This window comes from Podarcis tiliguerta, assembly GCF_965153285.1.
Source record: "Podarcis tiliguerta genome assembly, chromosome: 3".
NCBI lineage: Eukaryota > Metazoa > Chordata > Lepidosauria > Squamata > Lacertidae > Podarcis > Podarcis tiliguerta.
The window spans coordinates 77,831,442-77,858,774 of NC_139536.1; the positions used below are offsets into that span (position 1 = coordinate 77,831,442).

The 27,333-nt window shown below is 41.4% G+C and overlaps 2 protein-coding genes across 9 annotated transcripts in view; one reads left to right on the forward strand and one right to left on the reverse strand.

Annotated features, from left to right (window-relative positions):
* Positions 1-20,827, reverse strand: part of ORC3 (origin recognition complex subunit 3) — a 35,013-nt gene extending 14,186 nt beyond the window's left edge. For 2 of the 6 annotated variants that reach the window (XM_083433484.1, XM_083433483.1), the window contains exons 1-12: positions 20,704-20,827; positions 19,292-19,343; positions 16,873-16,970; positions 15,610-15,754; positions 11,493-11,597; positions 9,251-9,402; positions 8,490-8,626; positions 6,735-6,894; positions 6,426-6,539; positions 5,379-5,512; positions 4,691-4,754; positions 1,493-1,609 (exon numbers count right to left, since the gene is read on the reverse strand). In XM_083433484.1, coding sequence (XP_083289610.1) covers positions 1,493-1,609; positions 4,691-4,754; positions 5,379-5,512; positions 6,426-6,539; positions 6,735-6,894; positions 8,490-8,626; positions 9,251-9,402; positions 11,493-11,597; positions 15,610-15,754; positions 16,873-16,970; positions 19,292-19,343; positions 20,704-20,727 — 1,302 coding nt within the window. In that variant the 5' untranslated portion in view covers positions 20,728-20,827. Of the gene's footprint in view, positions 1-1,492; positions 1,610-4,690; positions 4,755-5,378; positions 5,513-6,425; positions 6,540-6,734; positions 6,895-8,489; positions 8,627-9,250; positions 9,403-11,492; positions 11,598-15,609; positions 15,755-16,872; positions 16,971-19,291; positions 19,344-20,149; positions 20,501-20,703 lie in introns of those variants that run through there. The other 4 variants (XM_083433486.1, XM_083433485.1, XM_083433481.1 and 1 more) reach the window with 3 other exon arrangements.
* The window catches only part of RARS2 (arginyl-tRNA synthetase 2, mitochondrial), a 28,819-nt gene continuing 12,389 nt past the window's right edge, over positions 10,904-27,333 (forward strand). Inside the window, exons 1-6 of one of the 3 annotated variants that reach the window (XM_083433503.1) lie at positions 10,904-11,188; positions 21,428-21,501; positions 22,143-22,248; positions 24,140-24,223; positions 25,742-25,839; positions 26,892-26,947. In XM_083433503.1, the coding sequence (XP_083289629.1) occupies positions 10,919-11,188; positions 21,428-21,501; positions 22,143-22,248; positions 24,140-24,223; positions 25,742-25,839; positions 26,892-26,947 (688 nt within the window). In that variant the 5' untranslated portion in view covers positions 10,904-10,918. Of the gene's footprint in view, positions 11,189-20,713; positions 20,851-20,943; positions 21,123-21,427; positions 21,502-22,142; positions 22,249-24,139; positions 24,224-25,741; positions 25,840-26,891; positions 26,948-27,333 lie in introns of those variants that run through there. The other 2 variants (XM_083433505.1, XM_083433504.1) reach the window with 2 other exon arrangements.

The window sequence follows — 27,333 nt, forward strand, 5'->3', positions numbered from 1 at the left end:
GCAGCACCAACAAACTTGCGTCTTTTGGTTTGGCACTCTTTTGGTTCCCAGGCGAGTGTGGCACTGGCTTCCAGAAGTACACTGGTGGCTGTGGCAGCAACGGTGGTGAGAACCAAAATGGGACTTCGGGACTGGCACCAGAAGCCAAGTGGCTTCTGTAAATCTAGGGTGTCCTGCCCCAAACAGGACTCTTGTGTGATATGGGATATGCATAAATCTACACTACAGACTTAAGCTACTTTAACTGTCCCTTGGGAAATGTACCATATTTTTTGCTCTATAAGACACACCAGACCACAAGATGCACCTAGTTTTTGGAGGAGGAAAACAAGAAAAAAAATAGTCTGAATCTCAGAAGCCAGAACAGCAAGAGGGATCGCTGTGCAGTGAAAGCAGCAATCCCTCTTGCTGTTCTGGCTTCTGGGATAGCTGCATAGCTGCACAGCCTGCATGCGCTCCATAGGACGCACACACATTTCCCCTTACTTTTTAGGAGGCAAAAAATGAGCAAAAAATACGGTATCTTTTATTATTTCCTAGCCCTTTAATTAGAGTGCAGTTTCAATTATTATTATTATTATTATTATTATTATTATTATTATTATTATTATTATTATTTATTTATACCCCGCCCATCTGGCTGGGTTTCCCCAGCCATTCTGGGCGGCTTCCAACAAAATATTAAAATACAATAGTCTGTTAAACATTAAAAGCTTCCGTAAACAGGGCTGCCTCCAGATGTCTTCTAACAGTCTGGTAGTTGTTTTTCTCTTTGACATCTGGTGGGAGGGCGTTCCACAGGACAGGTGCCACTACTGAGAAGGCTCTCTGCCTGGTTCCCTGTAACTTGGCTTCTCGCAAGGGAACTGCCAGAAGGCCCTCGGCGCTGGACCTCAATGTCCAGGCAGAACGATGGGGGTGGAGATGCTCCTTCAAGTACTGTACTGACTTCCAGAAGGATGCCAAAGCAATTAGATGGCTCCAAATCTTTGATCCTCCAGAGTTACTCAGAACAGAACTCCATGAACTGAATGCTTTCCTGCATGGGTGATGATTTTTGCTAAATCTCCTCCCTCTGAAAATCTGCTTGAGGCACTTGGGAGATCATCTTGAACAGTTTAGGAGGTAGCTCTGGGGGACAGGAGGTAGGAAAAAGATAAGCAGAAGTCACCTCTTCCTCCCACCATGTAAGCATCCGGTTCACAGAGGACTCTCTGCAGGTCCAACTGCAGCCTTTCCATTTGTGGCCAGCAGGTTAAGATGCAACCCAATACAACTAGGCCTAAAAACCCAAGTGTTTGCTTCAGAGTCAAGAAGACACTGAGATGGATGTACATGCACGGATATTGGGTGATACTAACAGTAAAAGGAAAGACAAATGAACTCAATAGTGCTTGGGCTCTATTGCAGAGATAGTGAAGCAGCAGGACTGCAAAATGAATTCAAACTCCTCAAGATGTGAAAACATGAAGCAGAAAAGATTTGTACATACTTGTTTGCCTAATGGATACTTGGGAAGAGAAGATGTGAAAGCATGAAGACAACACAGAATTGGAAAATAATTTTCATGGTAAGTATGTAGGTCTTGCAGCAATTCTTGTGTTGTTTCCTAAATTGATAAAGGAAAATGTCTGATTAGCCTACTACTTGCTACAGCAAGTCCAACTGTACAAGTTATAGCACAATTTGATACATGTCTACTCAAAGTTCAATGAAATTTACTCCCAGGTAAGTGTGTATAGGGTTACAGTCTTAGGAGTTGTGCTGGAATGCCAATAATCAGTTTTTTTAAAAAAAGTTTCTTGTCCTCAAGAAAATAATCTTGAAAATGTCCACCCACCCTATTGCTGATTGGATCAAAGTAAGATAAAGTTTTGTTCCCTAAGGCTGAAAAGAAAAGACCATAATCTACATTTAAACACAGACTCAGGATAGCATTTTCAATCTACTAAAAAAGAAAAAAACAACAACCCCAAAACCCCCACCTTACAAACTGTTTTTACTTCTGATGCGTGCCTTTTTATTCTGATAATGGTTTATAAAAATTAACTTGTTGCACAGAAAGGGTTGGGGGAGAAAGCTGGCTGATATGGACCACCATCACAAATATTTTGCATATTCAATACCAAATTAATTCAAAATAATGATTCTGTAGTGACAAATCAGGAAAAGGCTGCTTTAAATACCTATGAAGAAGAGACACACAAAGTAGAAAGAACTGTTATTTATATTCCGCAAATGGAGTACAATGAACTCTATTCATACGTGCTAGCTAGCTTATAATGAACAAATAATAGTAACCATCTGTAACAGAACTAAAGCTACTGTGCAGGCAGGCAGAAGGACTGGCTCTAGGGTGAAAGTGAGAGGTGCTTCCTAGACCAATCCCTGGGCAATCTTTCTTCAAAGAATCTGCCTCCTAGTGGATCATCCAGGGCACAATATCCAGGGCAGTGGGTGGCAACTATCAGAGAGAAAGCAATGACCTTTTCTATTCTCCCCATTTTACTACTATTATTTTACACCAGTTTGGTATAGAGGGGAATAACAGACTCTCTTCCCTTAAAAGAAATCCACTACTGTGGCAGAAAATAAAAAGTCTTCAATAAAGCAACTACTTCTTAAACAGTGAATCTTCAAAATTATATGATAAGCAACTTAAACTTTTAATGGTTTGGATCAAGACTTAACTAAACCTAGGAGCAGACCCATTGAAATCAATGTGTCTTAAATTAGTTGTGACTAAAGATCTCCTGTAGGAAGTTCATTGTGTTTGAGATTGCCTTACAACTCCAACAAGCTGTGCCCCTGTGTGTCTGAAGCTCAAACTTCTTATCTCTTGGCTAAAATGAATCTCATTGTTCTTCCTATAAAAGCCAACAAATAAAACTATGTGTGTATGTAGTCAAACACTTAATGCCTGCCTTTATACAGGGAATAGCAGACTACATAAATTTTTGGCAAAGACTGAAAACTTAGTGCCATAACAAAGCCCGACAAATTTTTTTATAATTTACAGATGGAAGAAGTATTTTGAGAAGTTAGTCAATTTGTTGTATTCTAGCAGAATTATTTGATCTGAGATTATATCTTCCTATCATACAAAATTTACTTTAGAGATCTTCAGCCCCTTACAGATATACAGAGGAAATCCATTTGTGTGCCAGTTCTGCTAAATTTATTGGATGCATCTGACAGATGATTTTGTGCTGTGGCCTTTTATTTGATGGTATTGGGTTGTTTTTGGCAGGTTTTTCTATTAAGTTCAACTGCTGTTATAACTTTGAAATAAAGTCTGACAATTCCCAAAGGAGGAAGATTTAATTTCAGTTTTATGAAAGCCTTATCTAAGCCGGAAAGATGCAGCACTGAATCACTGGTGCTTTCACTGCCCTTGTTTGCCACTCTGTCTCTCATTTGATGAACGATTTCTAGCAGATAAAGATGACTTGAGGAGGGTGATCTTCCAAAGAGAATCTTTCACTTCCAAGACAACAGAGCAGCATTTTAATGCATATCAGGTATAAATCTTTCTGGACATTCTGCATTACCTCAGGTTAAGTACTTAATTCGTTCCGGAGGTCTGTTCTTAACCTGAAACTGTTCTTAACCTGAAGCACCACTTTAGCTAATGGGGCCTCCTGCTGCCGCCGCGCCACCGGAGCACAATTTCTGTTCTCATCCGGAAGCAAAGTACTTAACCCAAGGTAATATTTCTGGGTTAGCGGAGTCTGTAACCTGAAGTGTATGTAACCTGAGGTACCACTGTATATCGTATAAAAAACTGGACCTCAGTTGACTTTTCTAAGACTCATGAATTTCTGTATATAAACATCTGAAGCTGTAATTCATTCCGTACTCAACAGTAAGCCTCACTAAACTGTATGGGATTGACTTCTGAAAACATAAAAGTAGCATAGTGCTGCTGGAAGGATATAACCCTATGCATGCTCAGGTCAAAGAAACAAGCCGTACTTAGTGAATGGGCTGGTTACACATAACACATGAAAATATGGGTTTGGCTCACATTATCAAATGTGTAACATGAAAGGCTTCAACGGAATGTAATTCTGCAACATCTGGCTGCTTTATATCAGGGCTGGGGACCAAATGCAACCCTCTAGGTTTCTCCATATCCTCACTGGCCCTGCTTTTCACCCTCCTTGAGTGTTTTTGCACAGCTGGAAGGTGTCCTCAAACTCCAATGCTTCTACTTACTTTGCCAGGTGGAGGATAAAAAGGGTGTGCATGCGTGCGAGTGTGTCCATGCACATGTGTGTAGAAACTTGTCTACTGTACCAAAGTAACATTCACATTCATTGCTCTGCCTACTTTTGCCTCTTACCACCATGCAGCTCTCCACTGAGACAGGTTCCCCATTCCTGCTTTACACAGAAATGTATGCTATCCAAAAGATTTGTCATGCATTTTGTTGACTGCCTGTTCATCAAACCCTGAACAATCACCAGATTCTAGGGAAAACCTTTGCATGTCCAACTACATATGAAGAGGCCCCTCTCCCTACATACATGCTGTATGCATGGATATACTGGAGGAGGGCTTAGATGGAGCAAGCAATGCTGGGAGCAGGGCTGCTCCTTGGTCCCACTATGCTGTCTAGCACAGTAGGAAAGAATGCTTGAACTCAGGGGTTTAAAAGCTTAAGGGGTTTTTTCAGCCTACATTTTACCTTTAAACATTCATCATCTGTCAGCAGAATTGTCTGCTTGTTTGATACTTGGTTTTCAACAAACCTGAAGAGAAAAGAAAAGTGTGCTTCAAAAAACGAAAAGCCAAACCAAACCATACAATATAATTTCTTTCATTATTATTTTTTAAGGAAGTGACTTCATTACAGTCTTTTGGAACCTTGGGAATCTACCAGTTTATACTAGATGAGCTGTTGTTATTGTCCCATCTGGAATACGCATGTTCTAAAATATAATAATGATGATGATGATGAAGGATATTACATATTATCTTCCTAAATGTAAGAGAAACTAACTATGGCTTGGATCTAGACTTTGCACTTGCTGGCGTAAAGGGTGGAAAAACTACCTTCTGCAAATTCTCCCTTCTCTCTGCGATCTCTTGTACTATCCAAAAATCCAGTGTTGGGGGATTCAGCACAGCAAGTGGCTGCAGCAAAAATGGCAAAAGTACCCTCTAGCTGCAAACACAGTTTGTCCCCCATGAATGCATAGATCCATTGGAATATGGTCATTTTCAAGACCAGGTTCCAGAGTCCTGTCTGCATAGCATGCAGTCTCATATGAAATTGCACACAACTATATGAGCCATATATAACCACATGTGAAAAGCTAAACTTAAAAAGAAATTCACTTAAAGGCAGGCAGTGATTTATTTTCATCTTTTACCTTCTAAAAGATGGCAGTCTTCGAATGTTTTCACACTGACTGTGTGATAACGTTTCTGTTCTCTTCCTAGCTTCTTGGAGCTCACAGCACAGCACACTGAGTGGGTGGGAATAACAATGCTCCAAAAGAGAGAGCTGCAGGCAACAAGGTAATCACAGTGCATATCGATGCTGAGATTGCAAAATTTCATTTTTCAAAATATGAGAACTATTGTTAGCAACTGGAAAAATACATCTATTTTGTTAAATAATTAGCATCAAGCTGAAACCATGTGCAATGCATTTTTAAAAATATGGCAGTAAATCAGGTTACAGAAATCACTCGCTTCCCTAAAAGGCAAATGAATAATTATCCACAGAGACCAATAATCAACCACTTTGCTCTTCTCATTCCTCCCTGCTCTGCAACCACAACCAACACCACTGCTGCTAAGTATTATATACTCTAAACAAATAGCAATTATGCCAGTTGTAGAGTACATTTTCAATATGCAACCGGATGGATTGTTATGAAACCAGCCCATTAATGTATACATAACTGATCTGATAGATTTATTCACTGGGACAGCAGTGTTACAGAAAAATATCATGCTGACTCCATGTATTTTCTTGAAGCGATCGCTCAATAGATTTTGTTAAAGTTTACAAATTTTATCTTCCCACCCATTCATTTCCTATTTCCTTTTTCTTCCGAGTGAAATCAATCAGCCAAACCACTGTTGTTTCATTTCAATGTTGTAAGACACATGCGTGGTCCCCAGCTAAATCAGCGATTGTAACCTATCAATCTGTTCTAGATAAAACAGTGCCATTACATATGTGGGGATTTTGTACACAGAAAGCAGACATCAAGAGAAGGGTTTTTCTCCTCTCCATGCCAGTTCTGTTTGAGCAGGGAAGTAAGTGGAAGTACTCAATCATATGAAACCCAGTTGCAGTCTGCAGTGTTATTATGATCCAGAAACTGCCTTAATTTTCACAGTGAAGTAGTAAACCTAAGTTTGCTAGAAGTGTAACATCTAAAGTTCATCAACTGTGTTGTTCTTACCTGAAATCCCTTGATGAAGTTCTGCACAGAGAAATCATGGTATAAAAATATATTTATTAGCACCTGCAGAACTTTCTCACTAAGTTTAAAGGGAAACTGGCTTGTCAGGAGTAGCTGAAGTAAAAAAGAAGTAAATAACATTGATTAGAACCTTGCTCCTTTCAATTTATTACATAATTTGGCGGGTTCTCCCAACATATACAAGACACATCTAAAAAGGTGTTGCCTTGCATTCAAAAATCTACAGTTTTATTTTTACCATATCGTTTAATAAAAACTACTTTTTCCTTTGTAGTTAAAGGCAATTACCTTGTCAATTACTTTAGTCAAATGCTCTTTGCATGAAAGAGACTGGAAGAGCTCTATGCATAACGAAGAGGAAACTGTGTGAGGAAGTAACTTATGGATGATCATTGGAGAGGTGGCAATTCCAAAAATAAGTACCAGTGGAAATTCTTGTATACAATGACTATGGCACATAAGAGAAAAAGACAGGAAGGGGAAATTAAATTTGCATATCATGATCAGAGGGCAATACATTCCATCACCCACCCTGGCATTAAACAATACAGTGGTGTCAATACTAATAAGACAAAGAAGCAAAAACATAATTTTACAATTCACACCCTCTATTCATGTGGAATGTGGCCTTTAAATCCTTCTGGCCATCCTAGTTTAGGCATGTACAACTTGATACATACCAAAGAGAGTGGAGCTAATCAGCTGCATATTGTGGCCTGTCAGGGGCTGACAGTTCCCAGGAAGACATCAGAAAAAGGAGCTTTGTCAAGTCCTGTGTTGGCTAATGTAACACGGCTATTACACTGTGCTCAGTTTAATAGGTACATGTTGTGCTGTGCCAGTTATCACAGAATCATGGGGTTTTGATTGGAGGCCACTTAGTCCAACTCCCTGCTCAGTGCACTATGTGTAGTTCAAGACTGCAGGCAGGATGGAGAACCTGCAGTCTTGAGCTACATCATCTATGAGGATTGATAGTGCCAGCTAGGGCCAATGGGAGCTGGGAGTCCAGCAACATCTGGACAGCCAGAGCTGCAGCTGAAACATATATTTGAAAGTAGATTAAAAATAAATAAATCTGAAGCTTTCCTTTTAACCATATCTCAAGTTCAAATTATAACTGAAAGTGATATATAGAACAAAGGAAACACACAAGTTTGTGTGCAGCCAAAATTAAGTACTACACAGCAAGAAAGGCTGGATTCTTTGTAAACTATGCAGACAAATACAACTTTCACATGTTGGTTTATTTGCATGATTTATTCTACCTCTGCTGGTGCGAAGACAGGTAAAGTGTGGTGCAGGGCACAAACACAGTCCTTGCTCCTGAAGATGCTGCTCAGAGACCTCCTGGCTTTGGGATTCCATCCACTAATGCACTCATACTTTCAAGCCTACCTTCACAGAACTAGGAGGTTGACTTTTGTGCCTAATCACTATTTTATATTTAAAACACACAAGTGCCACTGGCTTGGTTACTGTTGTGCTTGCGTCAATAAAAAAACCAAAAGAAAATGTAAAACTATGCTGAGGCTCTTATTTGATTTCTAGACCACTTCTCAGCTAGCTCCACCACTTTACGTCAGGCCAGTGTTTGTTCAGAAATCCCAGAGATTTTTCCTATTTTGTTCTCTAAATATCTTTTGGCTATTATTCTATGCACACTTCCTGGAATTCTGTTTTAAAACTAAACCCACCATGCAATTTCATTTGTGACTACTCAAACAAAAGTCCCATTGAGTTAAATGAGATATATTACTCACAGGTAAGCATGCACTGCATTGCAACCTTATTGGCTTACTTTTGGGGGGGGGAATGCATAGGAGTGGGCTGCAAGTCTACTTCCACATTTGAATTGTACACATCACTGTGCCCCCAGCCTATAATTTAACATTCAAATGACACAACAGAGTAACCCAAACCTGCATTTGTACTTACTATGAAGCAGAAAAATAATAATAATGCAGGCACGAGTCAAGATTATCAGCTGATTTCATGAATTAGAACAGACCCCGCCCCCCCTTATGGAATCTATCATATTACCTGCTAATAAATATGAAATCTTGCAGAACTTTGGTTGTGAAACTTTCCAAGTCTTTGAAAATAACTACAACTGGAGGAGATTCCAGATGTCTGGAAGAGAACACCCTTTTTCTGCATGGAGATTCGGTATCGGTTTCCTTCAAGTCATAGTGCATGTTGGGGGGGAAGTACGAAAAGAAAATCAAACCTCTCGTCAAACATAACGCCCCAGGGTCATGGTTTGAAGGCAACATGATGCAGCAACCTTGCTGAAGCTAAATAGGCTTAAAATCGGTGCCTGGATAGGAGATTTTGAGGAGTTCATGGTGAATGAGAGATGGAATATACATGTAATTAACATATATTTACAAAGTGGAGTGGAGGACAAACAAAAACCCTCTCTTGTGTTATCTTAGCTTGTGTTAAGACTGACAGTGTAAATTGTTACCTTAGCAAGACCAAGGCACCATCTGCGCTATTGATTTAAAGCATCATCATACAACTTTGAACAATCACAGCTTCCCCCAAAGAATCCTGGGAAATGTGCTGTGAGTTGTTAGGAAACCCCTATTCCTCACACAGCTACAATTCCCAGAATTCCCTAGGAAGAAGGATTATCCATTAAAGTACTTTGCATCTATCCCAACACAGGATTTATCTTCATGTAATCTACACCTCACCAATAAAGCTATTTAACTAGATGGGGCAAATCAGGGGAAATTCTGGCGGGAACTAAGTCTGGAAAACAGTGACACTTTACAAGAGGCAATTCTGAAGCTTACCTTGGTTATGTTCCTATACCAATCAATAAGAGATGCCACGGAGCAGCGTATCCGATTTGAGGAAGGCTTGGAATATTCTTCTTCGCATGAGTCCACATCTACATGACAGCCCATCAGCTGAATCATCAGCTTTTGCAGAAGCTGTTTTATGCCTTGACAATACAAATATACATACACAAATATTTAAAATAATAATGAAAATGTTAGATTTTTCAGCAATCTAGTTAAAAAATATAAATAACTGTAATTTTCAAGGAATAATGTGACAAAGACTTGCTCACTTCACTCATTTTCATTCACGGACTAAACCAACCAACCTACCAAATCCTGTATCAATTTTACATCAAAGGTAAACCAAGTTCTTCAGCCAAATTCTTAAAATATAGAAAACTGAATAAAGTGTGCTTATTTTGCATAGTTTAAAACAGCACCACTCAGTATAGAATTCATGCTTTGCAAACAAAAATTTCCTGATTCAGTTTGTGGCACCTCCAGTTAAAGGTCTCAAGCTGGCAATAGGAGAAGCACTGAATATGCCCTGACCACTTGCGTCTCTATAAAAGACAATCACACAGTGCAGGAGGTCAGGCAAACTTCAGTTTTTTGTTTGGAATGTTGCCAAACCTGTAATGTGTTTACATACAACACATAATACATACAAAAGTCATTTGACTCTCTTATGTGTAAGTACTTGAAATAAATAACTCTTCTCCATGCTGACCCCATTGCAAAAAAAACCCCAACCCTTTGTCCTTTGCACTCAAGATACCCCCACAGCTTCTTATGTTCTGTATTATTTGAACAGCACCTTTACCAACTTGTCTGAACAGAAAGAACTAGGAGTCAGTTTGCTGATCTGTTTGGAATAAGCCACTCACTACCATTCAACCATCAGATTGTCCTTCTGGCCCAGTTCCAACTTAAGCAAAATATTTTATTTCACTTCTAGAAAGGAATTCAAAGTAAGTCTACCAGTTATATTTTTTTGAAAGAAATGGATCTTTCCCTTTGCCTTCCATATTTTAAAAAAATAGTAGAAATAGATATTTGAAACTGCAAAACGTGTGAAATTTCACTTGTGCAAAATGACTGAATTGTGGGCTATCATCTCTTGACACTTGGAAGGAAGCAAGAGAGCCTAGATTGCATTTTAAATCATGGTTTCAACAGGCCTAATCTGAATAATGAGACTTAGCAGGATATCACCCATGGTATCGTTATAGCTTGTGATTTTATCCACTACAACAATGCCTCAAAGTTAATAAATGCTTCTGAACTTTTAAAACTAAAGACAGATCTCTGCACTTAGTGTGTATATTCCAGAGATAAGAAATGCCCAGTCAAAACCAATTTTGTAAGCTATATATACAAAAGCTTTGTTACAAACTGATACCCAGTATAGAATGAAAGGCTTCAAACCCACTGAACTAGTCATGTTAGAATATTAATGCTCCCAGTGCGTTTCCAAACACAATTCAAAATGTTGCTGCTGACCTTTAAAGCCCTAAACTGCCTCGGCCCAGTATACCTGAAGGAGCATCTCCATCCCCATTACTGAGCCCAGACACGGAGTTCCTCCTCCAAGGGTTTTCTGCTGGTTCCCACACTGCGAGAAGCAAAGTTACAGGGAACCAGGCAGAGGGCCTTCTCAGCAGCAGTGCCCTCCCTATGGAACACCCTCCCTTCAGATGTCAAGGAGATAAAGAACTATACAGTTGTACCTTGGAAGCTGAATGGAATCCATTCCAGAAGTCCGTTCAACTTCCAAGGTGCGGCTTCCGATTGGCTGCAGGACCTTCCTGCAGCCAATTGGAAGCTGCAGAAGCCCGACTGGACGTTCAGCTTCCAAAAGAACGTTCACAAACCGGAACATCCACTTCCGGATTTATGGTGTTTGGGAGCCAAAACATTCGACTGCTAAGGCGTTCGTCAACCAAGGTACGACTGTAAAACTTTTAGAAGGTATCTAAAGGCAGCCCTATATCAAGAAGTTTTTTATGTTTTATCTTTTCTTCTGCTTTACATATTATGTAAGCCACCCAGAGTGGCTGGGGAAACCCACCCAGATGGATGGGAATAACAACAACAACAACAACAACAACAACAACAACAACAACAACTTTGATGAAAGCAAACATTGACTGCCAGGGCTAATGATGGAAAGGCTTATATATACTGTATTTCTAGGGATGCTTCGCATATTCCACATGCTACTTAACTAAAAAGTTATTACAGTATTTACCTGGGCATTCTTTGGACCTTAGGGACACTACAAAAGGAGTAACATCATCATGAAGAACTTCTGAGAGGCTTTTAAATGTCAGATCATGGTCCATAACATTGACACCTAGGAGTAAGACAAGTCAGAATTGTGCTGTTTGCATTTAAACATGACAAAATATACTTTTCTATCATGCTTACCACATAGTCATTTTACATTTGTAGAGGTAAAACAGTAGTAATGTGGATGACTATATTGAACTATATCTACATTGTACTAGTTAAATATATCTTTTAATGTATACAGTCATACCTCGGGTTGAAGTAGCTTCAGGTTAAGTATTTTCAGGTTGCGCTCCACAGCGACCCAGAAGTAACGGAGCGTGTTACTTCCGGGTTTCGCTGATCGCGCATGTGCAGACACTCAAAATGACGTCACGCACATGCACGGAAGCAGTGAAACGCAACCCGTGTATGCGCAGACGCATCTTACGTTCTACTCAGGATGCGAACGGGGCTCTGGAACAGATCCCATTCATATCCAGAGGTAGCACTGTACAGCAAGTCTCAACTAGAACTTGCTTCTAGGAAATTCATCCATAGGATTGCAGTCTGAATTAGAAAAAAGTGATTAACAAAAACATTTTTAACTTAAGGGAAGGCTCCATATATAAGCTCAGGAACAACTACTTTATCAGCCTTGCATATCATAATTTTAAAGGTCAATATATATTTTTAATACTCTTCTCTAGTGAAAGAAGGGAAAGGAAAATTTTCAAGTACATCAGAAGTAGGAGGAAGGATAAATAAACTGTGGGCTGACTGATCAATAAAGCAATCAACTTTTGTCAGAAGATGCAATCTTAACTGCTCAGTGCCTATTTCCCTTCCAAAACTTCTGAAGAAATTAATCGTAGCCAAGTAATAAGCAAAGTCACCATTTCTAATATGTGAAGGACAGAAGTCAGGGTTTTTTGAAAGAGCTGTTTAAATAGTATTTCACTACTTTTAATTAAACTAGGATATACTTTCTCTGTGGCAAATAATTGGCTGTAGACATTTAAGCCACTAACTGTTACCATAAAACAGGAGATGTCCAAACTGATCAGACACAACAATATAATGCTTAACCTCACAGAATATCAGGAACAATAGGCCTGCTAGCTTAAAAAAAACTATATCCAGGATGTTATTTGGTGTGGGTAGGTGGAAAATATAAGGAAAACCATTTTTTAAAAAAATATAAAGATCTCATTTTTTAAGACAGAACACTACCAGTAGCCAATTTGGATATATATTTTTTATTGTATTTAATTTCAACACAGACTTAAATTGCTACAGTTCCAGCATTCTCGTTTGCCCTTTTTCATGTCCTGGTCTCAAGGAGAAAACAGATGCTGACAGACTGAATGAGACAATGGGAGGGGGGAGGGTGCATTAGAATCTACAACCATTTGTGGTGTTGGAAGTAGATTGCTCAGACAGAGGGGGAGCTTCTGTACTTGTTATGCCTCATTATGAGGCTGACATGAGAACTGGCTCTTAGACAAAGGAACTGAGGACATACTGTTAAATCTACACATAAATGCAAAAATGCAAAGAGCTAGAAATCCAAAAGGACATCCTCCCCTCACATCGGCTGTGATCCAAAGGTCATGCAACTAGTAATGCATGTTTTAGCTCTCCATATTAAAACTGAGACGAAGTTCAAAGACAGTTAGCAATATAACAAAGGGATCTGCAGCTTGAGTGAAGAAGCAACAAAACAACTAAAGGCATAGAAAAGCAAAGGCAAAAAAAATAATTTACACCCTAGAAGGAATGTGTAGACACAAAACTGAAATAACTAGGCTCTGGCAATGAAGGTGGCACATATCCAATAATTTGGCAACACATTAAATGTAATGACTCAAAAAAGGAAATATGAGTCCTATCTTTCCCTCTTTCCCAGCTCAGAAGCTTGGGAGGAGAGCAAGGCCTCACAGTTGCCCTGAGCTTCAGTCACAGGGTGGCATCCAATGAGTCCTTGCCCCTCCACCACCTGGTCCATTTTACTCAGACAATAAACTCTGGTCTGGGATGACACCAAAGTTAATTTAATAGCAGTTTCATCAGTTTTAATACATAATCTGCTCTGTATATTCTATACCTTCCCCACCATCTTCAAGAAAATATATTTTCCTCACTCATGCTTTTAGAGAATTGCTAGGACATGTCTACTGAGAAATATCTAAGGATTATTGGAAGTAAATCTAGGAATGCAACACTATGGAATGCAACACTATCCTCTCAGATATAAGCAGTATCTCTTACCAGAGGAAGGGAGTTGTGTAATCCTAACCAAGTCTACTCAGAAGTAAGGCCTACTGAATTTAATTGACTTACTCCCATGTTAGCATTGCAGACATAAGGACTACTGGATGGAGCTCAGCTAAAGAGAAAAGCTCTTTGTGGTTTGTCTCTCTGCAATGTGCATCTGCCTGTGTGCCCTTTTCTTGTTAAAAGTGAATGATTCACCTTATGTGACCGGGGCAGATCCCGTTTCCGACATACAGATCTAAAAAAAAGTAGAAGCCCCAAACAACTCTGCTCTGTATGATATTACTGAAAGACCAAATACCCTTCAACTGCTTGGTACAGGCGTTAAGATCAACAAATGGAACTCATTAGTCTTGTTACGGCCTGATGATTAATGCCTTATGGTAACACAGACATGAGTTTTCACTGGCAACACCAGTGTTATCGCTCCCTGCTGAAACCCAATGACCCATCTGCACTGGCAATTGACCAGCTGTAGAAGATGCACCTGTTTATACAGATATTCCTTTCATCTTTTGACCCAGGCCTTCGGGATTGTGGGTTGTATCTAACACTGGAAATGGACACATTAGTGCAATGGGATTTTCCCTTCCTCTCCTCCCCGTATATGCCTGCCAAATCTGCTCCACAGTCCCCCAACTCTATGCAGCAGATGGGGCTTGGAAGGGGACTGCAGGTGGCAGGAGAGGAAGTGGAAGTTCCGTTGCACAAGCAGAAGTATGCTGCATGCATGGAACTGCGATGTTGGATACATCATTGCATTTTAATAGGATTGCATCATTGCCTATGTTAATTATAGCTGTTTATATTTAAATGTTTGTGTAATTGGCTTTTACACTTTGCAAACTGCTGAAAAGCCTGTGTTAGCATTAAGCTGTTGCCTGTTTGGCAAATACGTTGCCAACATGTCTAATCTGCCCATTAACAATTCTTAATTGTCAGGGGTTCAGGAGCAGAGGCACAGGAGAGGGAGGAAATGGAGAGCGAAGGGGAGGAGTCCGAAGGAAATGTCAGCGATGACAGCGATCCGAGGTCTCTGAGTCTGTCCAGTGAATCAGAGGATTCACAAAAAGGGGCTCCCATGGTCAGGGCAAGGGGAGTACCCAGGGGGGCACTTCAGGGAGAAGGGGCCAGAGGGGACTCAGAGAGTAGCAGTTGGAAATCAGGACCAGCGTCCACACCAGAGGGAAGTAGGGGGGAGGAGTCCCAGGCATCGGGATCAGGCGGCGCGCTACCAGCGGGAGAACATGAGGCAGGATTGACCACGCCTCCGTCAGGGAGCGAGGAAACGGTTAAGAGGAAGGTTAAACGCGCGCGCGCGCCAAGTTCAAATGTACAGGAAGGCGGCACAGTTGGCAGCCCGGGTAGGGAGCCAAGTCCTAAAGCCCGCCGAAGAGAGCGGGAGGAGTCAGGAGGGTCAACGTCTGCGTCGGAGGAGTCCAGGAGGGAGGAGACCCCGGGGGGCAGCAGGACCCAGAGGAGAAAGGAGAGAAGGGAGAGGTGGAGTAAGATTAGAGTCTTAAACTGGTGTACAGGGGGCGGAGATTCAGACGGAGCTTCGCCGGTCTAGACCCTAGACGTAGAGCTGGCGCGCTGAGGCTTGGTAATGGAAACTATACTTCAATAAAGACTTTGATACATTACTACCGGCTAGCGTTGGTCCTCTGTGAGCTGGGACCAGGAGCCAGCTCTGACATTAATGTTATGATCCTTGCCTATATTAAGTCTTCTACCCAATCTCTCTTTTCTCTTAATTTTAGGATTCATACCAAGTTAAGGCCGTTATTATAAATAAATAAAAATGCCAGATAAAATGTTACCTAGAACAACAGCTGCAGTGGGAATTTCACTGGACTTCATTCGACAAGCCCATTTTGTTTTCTTCTTTTGGAAGTCTGAATGAGATTGTCTCAAAAATGTTATGAGATTATCAAACAATTTTTTATTCAAGTCCTCTTGTAGTTGCTGTTAAAAGAATAACATGCACAGAACTTTGTTAGTTGCCTGAATGAAGAGACGTATTGTTATTCTGTGTATTTTTAAAGAACAGTCCTCAAAGGTTAATCAAGATACAACAACACATAATTATTTAGGTTTCCTGGCAATTGTTTATAGACACTGTTCCTGTGGTTTCCATAGCTGTTTCAGTCAACTCATGATTCCGATTTAAATGTTCTATTTGAGTACAGGGTTCTTAAAGCCATTTAGACGGATATGGGGGATGGGGAATCAGTTGTAGGAAAAATTCAACTCCTTACTTGTTGCTACTTAAGACAGATATGCCCCTAAAAAGTCAAAGATCTGATACCTTTAGCAGTTCAAAGACAACAGAAATTCCACAGAGTAGCTTTTATGTTCAAATGCTCCTCAGCAAAAAAGGAACAAATTAAGTAGTAACTGAGGCAGTGACATTGTTGAATTCATGCTGAGGCCATACCACAAGATGTACAAGCAGAATCCAACTTGTTTCTGTTAGCCATAAGCAGGTGCACCAACTCTAGGGGGCCAAGGTGTCTTCGACCCCTTCAATATTTGTTGGCACGGGGGGCTGTTCAAGCCTAAATATGTTTAGGTCAACTGCTACATATTTACAGATAGCAACAGGGCAGAAGACTGAAGTCTTAATAACAGCACTACATGAACGGTCTAAAAGGTAAAATAAAACCCTCTTTCAATTTACAAAACCTTCTCTACCAGGTTATCCATGGGGAATTTACATGCATATTGATGACCAAGAATGTGGAATTCATTCTCGACAGGAAAAAGCATATGCATGGTTTGCTCTAGGGATGTCCAATCTGTCTCCTTGTACAAGCTCATTCCTAACAGCTCACACATTGTAGAAAGACACCCACAATATATACAGGTCTGCAAAAAGTACCTTAAGAGGTTAAGGAGTAGTTTGGGTATAAAATATTGCTCAAAGTCTTGCTGTTTCACCCATCAAACAGGCTAAGTAAAAGAAAAGACTGCATATCACATTATTTCTTCACTGAAAGCATTTTCAAAGCTTCCTTCCCCCACCCAAGACACATCTGACTTAAGTAAATCTCATGGTTAATGTTAAAAGCAGCAACACTCACCTCTGTTTCACATTTAATCTGTTTCCATAACAACTGACAAGTATCAAATCGTAGCTCACTATCCTCTGAGTCAGTAATGCCTTTACTAAAATAGTCAACTACAAAAACAAGGAGGAAAATGACATTCACACTCAATATTTATAAAACAAAATTCATCTCAAGCAAAAAGCTTAAGTGCAACAGAATACTGAAGATTTCTTTTCACAGGAGAGGTATAAATTAACTGAGAGCTGCAACTGGTGTCAGGACAAAGCTCAGGAAGAAAGAAACCCTCACCAACAGCTATGAAAGATGTAAGATTTATACAGCCTCAGTATGGAATGCTGTATCCATAAATGTCAACCCAAATGAAGTCCCGCTGAGTTCATTGGGATTTATTACCAGCTAAGTAGGTATAAAATCGTAGCCAGAATCCCTAATTACATTTCACCACCATGTTCCTTTAAGTCAGGGATGGGAAATCTTTGGCCTCCAGATGCTACTGACTACAACTCCCATAATCTCTCACCCTCATTTTAGGTTTTCTGTGTCACTCCAACTTTCGTGTAGAAGAGAATGAGGATCCAAGTATTTAGGTTTGCCCATAAAAAATCTTGAGCAATGTTGTATCATATTTACTTGATTAAGCCCTCTACAGAGGATAGAGTCACACAACAATTTTTCCGAAGACAAGGTGATTCTTGTCAGTTGCCCAACGGTGAAGAGCCAAATTGAGCCCAAGCTTCATGAACTGGTCAATAAATCTCTGGGGTTGAGATGTCTGTGGTCAGTATAATTGGGTTCTTTGCTGCTGTAGTTTAGTGATCAGTTGATAATATATCATTTTAAATGGAATGGCTTTATATTTTAAATATATTTTAGTTTGATCATTTTTGTTGTATTTTTTGTAAACTTCATGAAGAAGGGTAGCTTAAAATTTGAAGAAAAATAAATAATATATTCGGTAAACCTTATCCCTCCCTGCAAATAGTAAAGAGAACAATATACATGGAAAATGTATGCAGAACTGGTTTCCTTGCATATTATTCAATGCATGCTACAGAAAAGCACTCAACTTGGAAATACGTTGCTTTTTATTTCCTGGTATTGTTCCCAAAGGGATGCCGGTGGCGCTGTGGGTTAAACCACAGAGCCTAGGACTTGCCGATTAGAAGGTCGGTGGTTGGAATCCCCGCGATGGGGTGAGCTCCCATTGCTTGGTCCCTGCTCCTGCCAACATAGTTCAAAAGCCCATCAAAGTGCAAGTAGATAAATAGGTACTGCTCCGGTGGGAAGGTAAATGGTGTTTCCGTGCGCTGCTCTGGTTCGCCAGAAGCGGCTTAGTCATGCTGGCCACATGACCTGGAAGCTGTACGCCGGCTCCCTCGGCCAATAAAGCGAGATGTGCGCCGCAACCCCAGAGTCGGTCACGACTGGACCTAATGGTCAGGGGTCCCTTTACCCTTTACCTTTATTGTTCCCAACGATGGAGGGCAATTTTTAAAAATCTAATCTAGCAGGATATGGATAAGGCAAAAATAATCAATACAAGAATGGTGATAATCCTTTGGATTATTTTAGCAACAACTCAATTTTTAAAAGACCTTTTCTAGTTAAAAATACATAGTCCAAGTGTAGCTGCACCATAGATTTGAATATTGGCATTATGATATTGGCTATTTTATTTTCAATTCCTTTCCTAATGCTTCCTAGCACAGAATTCACCTTTTCACTGCTGCTGCACATCTATCCTTGTGCGCTTGCCTTTGTTCCTGAGGCATAGCCACTGCATTATTTCCATTTAGAGATGGGGAACTGAGACTCACAGAAAATGACTTGCCAAGGATGAGACCATACGTATGTTGGCTAAAAATCCTTTAACACCCATCCATGAGCCCAAGGCTCATTTCAAGTTTATGATGGGAAGCTGAAGATGAACAATGGACTTGACCATGGCCAGACAAGAGAGGAAGGTCAAAGGCTGAGATGCAGTTGATTGAACTGAACAAGAAAGGAGCAAAATGACATCTAAGAAGCACCCTCATATACTCAAAAGAACACTATTTCACTTTTACTTACCTTGAAAACAGATAGACATACTGTCCTACTATCCTTGCCTTTAAAAATACAAAGGACCTTCATAGCAGTCAATAAATTCACAGCGTAAAGCTAGGAGAGTGGCTATTTTTCAATATTATACCAGAACTGGAAACAATGAAAATGTCAAGTGCAGAATTTTAAATCTGGAATTTACAGTATGACCTGATCCTTTAAAAAAGAATCCCTCAAGACCTTGATTTTGTAGATACTGGAGGAAATGTTATATCTACTACAAAAGATGTCCAGAACAGATGGGAAAATAAAGATGGCATCGTTATATAAATTCTGTCTGAATTTACTGTTAGGAAGTGGAGTTTCATAACACATATTGTGTACTTACCTGCTGAAGATGCCTTCGCCTTCTTAGAATCTGGCTTGAACACAAAGCAGCCCTAAAAAGTAACAAGGAAGAAAGGAAGGAAGACTAAAACTACTGAATATTTTACCAGAATTCCAGATTGGCAGGAAAATAGAACGGCTTGGTTTGCACGTCATGATAAACTATGGGTTATCAGCATTGGCCAAACTTCCTGACTATCAGATAAGAGCTCACATTACTGTGGTCCTCCCCATCCTTTTAACTCAGGATGGCATAGCAGCAAAGTCAAGGTTTGATTTAACATGTCACCTGAACCTAGGTTCATGGTTAAGGTTTCTCCTCCTTAACCACAGCCTGTAACCATAGGACAAACCTTGGGTACAGACCCTGGTTAACAACAACCCTGGCTTCAAACGATAGGTTAATTCTTGCAGTGTACACCAGTTTGTATGCGAAAAATCACATTTATCCTGATCTTTTTCTTTCCTCCCTTTATCCAAGCCAAACTTCTTTGCATCCATATGCAGAGTGAAGTGGTAAGTGCTAACCCTTACCAAGGTAAATTTATGAAAAACATAAAAAGGTGGGGACGATTCAGACAAGAGTCCATGCCAGCACCTGGCTGTCAAGTGGTTGGTTTTGCTAGAGCAGGCATAGTCTGTCCTGAGAACTGGCTTGCTATCTTTCCTCACCCCCACCATGTAGAGGATCTGCTGCTTTTAATTGGCTAATTAAACAATCTAGGGCCTTTTTTAGCTGGGGGGGGTATTATTTTTGCTTGCTACTATGTTATGCATTTTTGTGCTTCTATATTATAAACCACCAAGTGATCATCAGGGGAAGAGCAGGATATAAATTTATAATAATTATAATAAATACTTGATGTAGGCCTGTCAGACAGTCAACAGGTGGAAATTTCCATCCCTTCACTGCATCTCCAGATGAGAAAATGCTGCACCTTTCAAATATTCCACCTGCTGGGCGTATTAGAGCATGTGCAATGTGCGCGCTTTTTACAACAGCCATATTTCTGGATAAGGCTCTAGAGGAAGAGGAATTTCTGTCCCCCCTCCCGGTTTTCTCCTTCCACATTTTGGTGGTCAAGAGAGACTCAGAATCTCCTGCGCTTCTCTTTCTTCATTACAACTGAGCAGGAAAGGGGAAGAAGCGTCTCTGACAACCACCCTGGCAGTTCAGCCCATTCTGAGGCGTTACAACCGAGACATATGGACTGGCAAAGCGCGAGGATACGGCTTCAGGGGTCCTCTACGCGCATGCTCCAAGGAACGGGCGGCGAACCACGCGCGGCCGTCGACCGAGCTCATCGAACCCTCCGCGTGGCTACGCGATAACCAGGCGCGCGCGCGGGTGGGGGGGGGCTTCTTTGAAGCGGAGGGCGGGCGGGGCGGCGCACCCTCCCGCTCCTGACTCACCTTGGAGACTGAGCACGTGCTCATAGCTGCGGCTCCAGACCACACAACATGCAGCGGCCAAACTCCACGAACGGGACTCGAGCCTCCTTTCCCGCCACTTCCGGGGCCTGATTTGTAGTCTTCCTTTCCCCCCTCTCTCTGAGAATGGTACGAGCCAGTCTAGTGTGTGCCCCTCCCAGTCATGTGACTCCCTCACTCCGCCATAGCCGGGCTAGAGAGAGAGAGAGAGAGAGAGAGAGGGAGGGAGGGAGGGGGCGGGTACGAATCTTTCGCGCCTGCCCTGCCGGACAGAAAGTGGTACAATCCGATTGGCGGCGGGAGCCGAGTGGCTCCTCCCCCTCCCACGAGCCGAGTCCGCGGCAGGGGGTGGAGGGCGCGCAATGGCGGCGTGTCGATTTCGGAGGAGCATCGCTGCTCAGGTACCACTCCCCCTTCATTCTGCAGCCAGGGTGTCGGCTTTCGCCCTGCCCCAGCTCCTCGCCTTGGTTCCTGGTTCCTCCTTGCTACAAAGTTCCTGGAAAGGTTGCTGGGATGGAAGAATGCAGCGGTTGCATAAGCTTCACTGCAGAGAGCAGTTAGCTATAAGGATAGCAGCTCGCTAACTCCCCTCCCCACACACACTGGTGAAAGATGGACAAGTTGGGGTGGCCGGACACTGTTGGTCTCAGAAGTCGTGTGCCTTGACTGTGCCCTAACTAATATGGATCATTTGTTTTCAATCTAGCTTTCACATATTCTGGAGACGCCGCCAGAAAACTTGGTTAAGTCAATATATGCTGTTCCAGTGTCAAGAAAAGGGTAGAGTTATTTCTAATTTATATTCTAATTATTTTAATTTCTTCAAATCTCTTTGCCATGGTAAGACAAGATGATGACTAAAAGTCAGGATGCTGCTAATATTTCAATTAGCCATTGTTTATAATTTAGGAATTTTCTTAATAGAATTGTTATAATTCTTTTAGTGTTCAAAAGAAATCCAGTACAAATAAACATTAGCTATTTTGATATGAAGGGTGATAAGACGAATGACAAAGACTGGTTTGACTCTGTATGGTCTCAATTTATCATTTATTAACACTATCATTTATCATTTCTTAAGCACAGTCATAATCATTTATTAAGCACAGTATTTTCTCTTTCATCACAGTTGCAGCAGCCACTATGGAGAAATAATCTTAACGCTATAGATTAATGTATACCTTGTAGATGTGAGCTGAATCTGTAATGTAAAAGGTTTTCCAAGTTTGCTTGGATAACATGTGGATGGTGGCATACAATGCCTAACATCTGTACGTGCATTTGTCTTGGAAGATCACTCCCTGTGTTTGGTAATTGTATTGTAAAGTGTGCAAATAAATAAAGGTCTTTATGCCAGAATGCAGTAATAAAATAAAAGCTTCCCCCCCTTAATTTCTTGCTTCTTTTTATTCATCCCCTAGGCAGGCGTGTGATTTCCAACTCTCTGTGAGTTCTGTGCTGGATGCTAGCTCCAGCAATTACTCAAAGTCAGATATTCAGCATGAAGCCCAGAAGCTGGCAAAGAAGGTATGTGGAGATCTACTTACTGTAATGTGTTTATTCAATTAAAAACAGGGCAGCATAGCCCCAGGGTGGGAAGCTTGTGGTCCTTCAAATGTTGCTACATAACAACATCCATCATTCCTCACCATACAAACTGGGGCTGATGGGAGGTGGAGTCCAACCATCTGGTGGGCCAAAGGTTTTCTTAAAAAAAAAAAAAGCAATTTGTATTAATTTCCTCACAAAAGGTTATGCAAAATCCTGTACAGTATAGTATTATCAAAACAGGTACATTGGTACCTCAGGTTACATACGCTTCAGGTTACAGACTCCGCTAACCCAGAAATAGTGCTTCAGATTAAGAACTTTGCTTCAGGATAAGAACAGAAATCGTGCTCTGGTGGCGCAGCAGCAGCAGGAGGCCCCATTAGCTAAAGTGGTGCTTCAGGTTAAGAACAGTTTCAGGTTAAGAACGGACCTCCAGAATGAATTAAGTACTTAACCCAAGGTACCACTGTAGTCCATATACAGCTATAGATCACGGTTGAACATAAAACAAAAAAAAATAAACCATAGGTATGTGAATGCATGGAACGTTCAGACTGGGACTATTTATATAGCGTAGACATAATGGTTAAACAGGGCCAGAGGTTGTCTGTCCCTGATATAGCCTAAAGCAGTGGTTTTCAACCAGTGTGCCGTGGCACCCTGGGGTGCCTTGAATGATGGTCAGAAGTGCTGCAGGCAACACTGGCATTCATCCTTCTTTCCTCCCCCCGCCCTCCTTTGATGCCCTCTCACTTCTCTGCCTCCCAAAGGCTTGCATGGCTGTTTGTTGCAGCAGCTCTGGCTATAAGCTCCCCAGGCGAATGGTGCCTCTGGGGCGGTCAGGGGGTGCTGGTTGCCAGAAACTGAGGTGGCCTTGGAGTAAGTGGGCGAGGGAGTCCAGTCATCTGGTCCTTGCTATTGGGAATGGAGTCTAGACAGACTAGTCCCAGGTGGCTGTGGGGCAATGTGAGAAGGCACCTCTCTTTGGGGCAGGGGCAGTAGCAGCAGCGGCTGCCTGGAGGACACCCAAGGAGAGGAGAGGAGGCTGAGGGAACACTCCACAAGGGAGGGTGTCTGAAAAGGGTGAGAGGCTGCCAGCTCTGCAGGGAAGGGGTGACATAACAGGGCTCCTGAGCCCCACTGGGGTGCAGCAGAAAGAATGTAGTTGGTCAGTGGAGCCTCTGGCCTAAAGGCTGATTCCTATGTTCTCTTTTCCTCCTTGTGCTTCTACTGCGCATATGGGGAGTGGGCAGGAAAATGGTTGCTTGCCTTCACCTTTGTAGGTTGCAAATGATCAGGTGTTGGACACTGCAGCCCCACAACTCATGCATCTCAGATTATGTCTGCCTGTTCCATGTTAACATCAGTGACTCTCTTCTGGACAGCGCTCTACAAAGGTTTTACGATCACCAATTTTTATATAAAACTGTAATCTGGAAAGCAGTCGCTTTACTAATGCTCTACTCCTGAACATTCTTGTACTGTGTGTGTGTGTTAACTGTGGGGCCCTAAGCTGCTAACTGTGTGTGTGTGTTAGTTATATGTTTAGACATGTATAGCTTAAACAACTTATACAAATTCTATGTCAGGTTGGCAGTCTAAACTTTTAATTGTAAGGCTCATTAGCAAGTGACATGTAATGGGTGCTAAACAACACCATCTGCTGGTAGTGTTTGCATTGTTAATTGTGTAAAGGACATGCCTTTCTCATCATTCAGCAGCAGTGAAAGACAACATAAAGTAGTTCTGAAATCTTCAAAATATAATTAAGATCTACCCGTATGGGATAATACTGATAACAAAACAGCGTCAGCTGTGCCACTCATTGACTGTGTAATCCACTGTTGTCAATGTGTTTTCATTTTAGTTAAAATGTGATCCAGTGGTGAGTGAAATCAGCGCAGGTGAAGGAACAGTAAACTTCACAATAAATCGAGAATTATTAGCAAAGGTAAGACCCAATATATATAAGCAGTGAATATGCTATTGGATATAAATGGGGGGGGGAATCTAAATCAAGGCTTATGGTTGCAGTGTGGATACTACTCTAGAGCATTTAGATTGTAAACGTATACGTGTATTCTTAGAAGTAAGTTCCATTATGAGAGCCAGTGTGGTGTAGTAGTTAGTGTTGATCTAAGACCTGGGAGACCAGAGTTCTAATCCCCACTCAGCCATGAAGCTGAGTCAATCACTGTACTTTCAGCCTAGCCTACTTCACAAGGTTGTTGTGAGGATAAAATGAGGAGGAGAACATTTGTGTAAATAAAGACTGTAACCGTCAACATACAACTTTCCTTGAGGAAAGTTGGGATATAAATGTAAATTTTTATTATTATTTTCAATGGGGCTTAATACCTTGTATGTTGACAGTCTTTATTTACACAAATGTTTGTTCCAAGGCAGGTAACAAAATAAAAACAACTGAAATACAATAAAAATTGGGGGGGGGGGGAGTGAAGCATACAACTAACACAGCAAACTTAAAACCACAACAGTCCATTTGGTTTTCATTTTACTAAGCTAAAAGCTGGGGAAACAGAAATTTAGTTAGCGTTTATTTGAACGAGGTGTTTAATGCCCGAAGCACTGAAATATGCTGCAAAACAAACTGCCTTTCCCAGTTCACCAAGGGAGGGCACAGGATACTAAACCGGAAGGCAGAATCCGAAGTAAGCTCTGGCTGCTGCCAATCTTCCAAGCCCACCACAGATATTTGATAACATTGTGTGGTGTCACAGATGCTTGGAGATTCAAAGCTGCTGGAGCTCTGGCCTCTTAAAATGAGCAGGCTTGATTTCAAAGCAGAGCGTGAGTATAGATAGGGGTGTGGTAGAATTCTGAGAATCAGCAGTTCTCTGGGTAGCGGATCACACACTCAGTGAAACTCTTCTCAAGTGAGAACCAACCACTCCTTTTATTGTGCAATCCTGTATGTGTCTGCTTGAAAGGAAGGCTCATCGAGTTCCAAGGTAAGCGTGTGATCTTAACTTGGCTACTGCCCAGCAGAGCTTTACAGAACAGCAGGGTCTCAGCCACATGCACAGCCCTGCTGGCCAGGGACAGGACGACACTTCCCCAGCCTGGGGTCGGTGCAGCAATTGGGCCTGGATCCCATTTTCAGACAAGTATTGTCTTCCAAAGCACCTCACATCAATCCTACCAAATTGATGCAAACCTCGGGCTTACAAGCCAAAAAAACAGGATACATGAGGGGAGACAAATGGCAGGAAAAGGAGAGTTTGACAATAGTAGTGTCAAGCGGTGAGTTGAAGTTCTGAAGTTAGCTGCTGTTGAGGTTAGACCTGTGAGTGGGAGATGTGTGCTTGATGGTTTATAGTTTTAACATGCTTGAAGTTTACTTTCAGGTGGAACTGATTGCTTTTTTGTGAAAGGGATATCAACCTGTTTCTGAAATTCTTCATTATTGATGAATGCCTTTCTTTGTATACATATTTTGCCTTCCAAGACAGTGTTGCAGCAAGTGTTTGAGGATGGCTCCAAGTATGGGATAAAGAGTGAACTTTTCTCAGGATTGCCAAAAAGAAAAATTCTGATTGAGTTTAGGTGAGTTCATAGGCACAGTCATGCACATGTTTACTCAATGCAGATTACAGCTTCAGTTATTTTGAAGCATATTTCTAAAATACCTTGGGAGTCTGCAGTCTGGTTACACAAATATGTTTGGCTTATGAATCAACATAGATTCACTGGCCTGAGTGGTTTTGTTTGCTTCTTTCATTTCCATGCACTATGATGCTTGACTCAGTTTTTTTAGTCATCTTCTTGATCCTTTCTCCAAAGTGACTGCTCTGGTTTGTGTCCCACTGTGGCCTGGGAAATATCTAGCTTGATCTATGTAGCCTGGTAATTTGGTGGTCTTACCGCATCAAAGATGACAGCGGAAAGTTTAAATTCTATTAAGGGATTGTGTGCTTCCATGCTTACAGGTTTTCAAACATATTAAATACTCTCCTGTAGCATGCCTGCTACATCCTCCCTTCCTCTCAACTCAGCTATGACACTAACATTTTCCCATTTAGTAAAATATATGAATGAATACGCACATGAAGAGTATATGAATGAGCTATGGATTAGCATATAAATCTCTGAAGGTAATGGGTTATAGCCATTGCAATGCTATCAGTTTTCTACTTGCACAGTGAGAATTCTTGCTCTCCTCCCTTTGTGTGTCTCTAAAATATGCTCTTGCGGGTCCCCCAACTCTCTGGAGCACATTTTGAGGCTGTGTGGGGAGCTGCAGGTGGCAGGAGAGGAAGGGGAAGTTCTGTCGCGCGCATAGAAGTCTTGTTGTACAAAGGGAACTGCTAAAGTACATTTAGTTCTCGAGTAACAAAAAAGCTGCCAGTGCATTTTGGAATGAGGTTTTCTCCCAGGATCCTATTCTGTGGCTTTGCTTTTAATTTAATAGGTTATTTTTGGGGATTACCATGCCAGTTGTATTTTCACTTTCATTTTTCATTGTGTGGGGTAAACATTGAAACCGTTTTGTTTGGGAGATGGTGCTGTGAGGACTGAGCATGTGTGTCTGCACGTATGCCTTTTACGGACAAGGGGGGAAAGAAACTTCAAATGGTAACTACTGTTGTTTCTTGCAGTTCACCCAACATTGCAAAGAAGTTTCATGTGGGTCATTTGCGCTCTACAATAATAGGTAAGATAGCTGATGCTCTGTGTTCTATGCTCATATGACCGGCCGGCTTGCCGTGGGTGTTTCCACCCCCTCCCCCAACCTGTGGTGTCACAGTATGGATGGTTTGCCTTTGGCACCATAATAGGCTCCCAACACTGCTCTGGCTTATATGATGGGTGTTAATTTTGTTTAAACCTATCTTCGGGGTGGGTGGGTGTGTATAATTGTAAGCACTTCTTAGCTCTTTTAATGGTCTGCTTATGAATTGCCTTGAGACAGGTAATAGGCAATCAATTAATCAATAATCCTGATGTTGCACTATGTGGTTCTCTCCCTTTGTAATGTAGGCGTTCATAAGGAATTTGAGTCTCTCTGCAATAGCGAAATCAAAGGTCAGCCATAGGAAA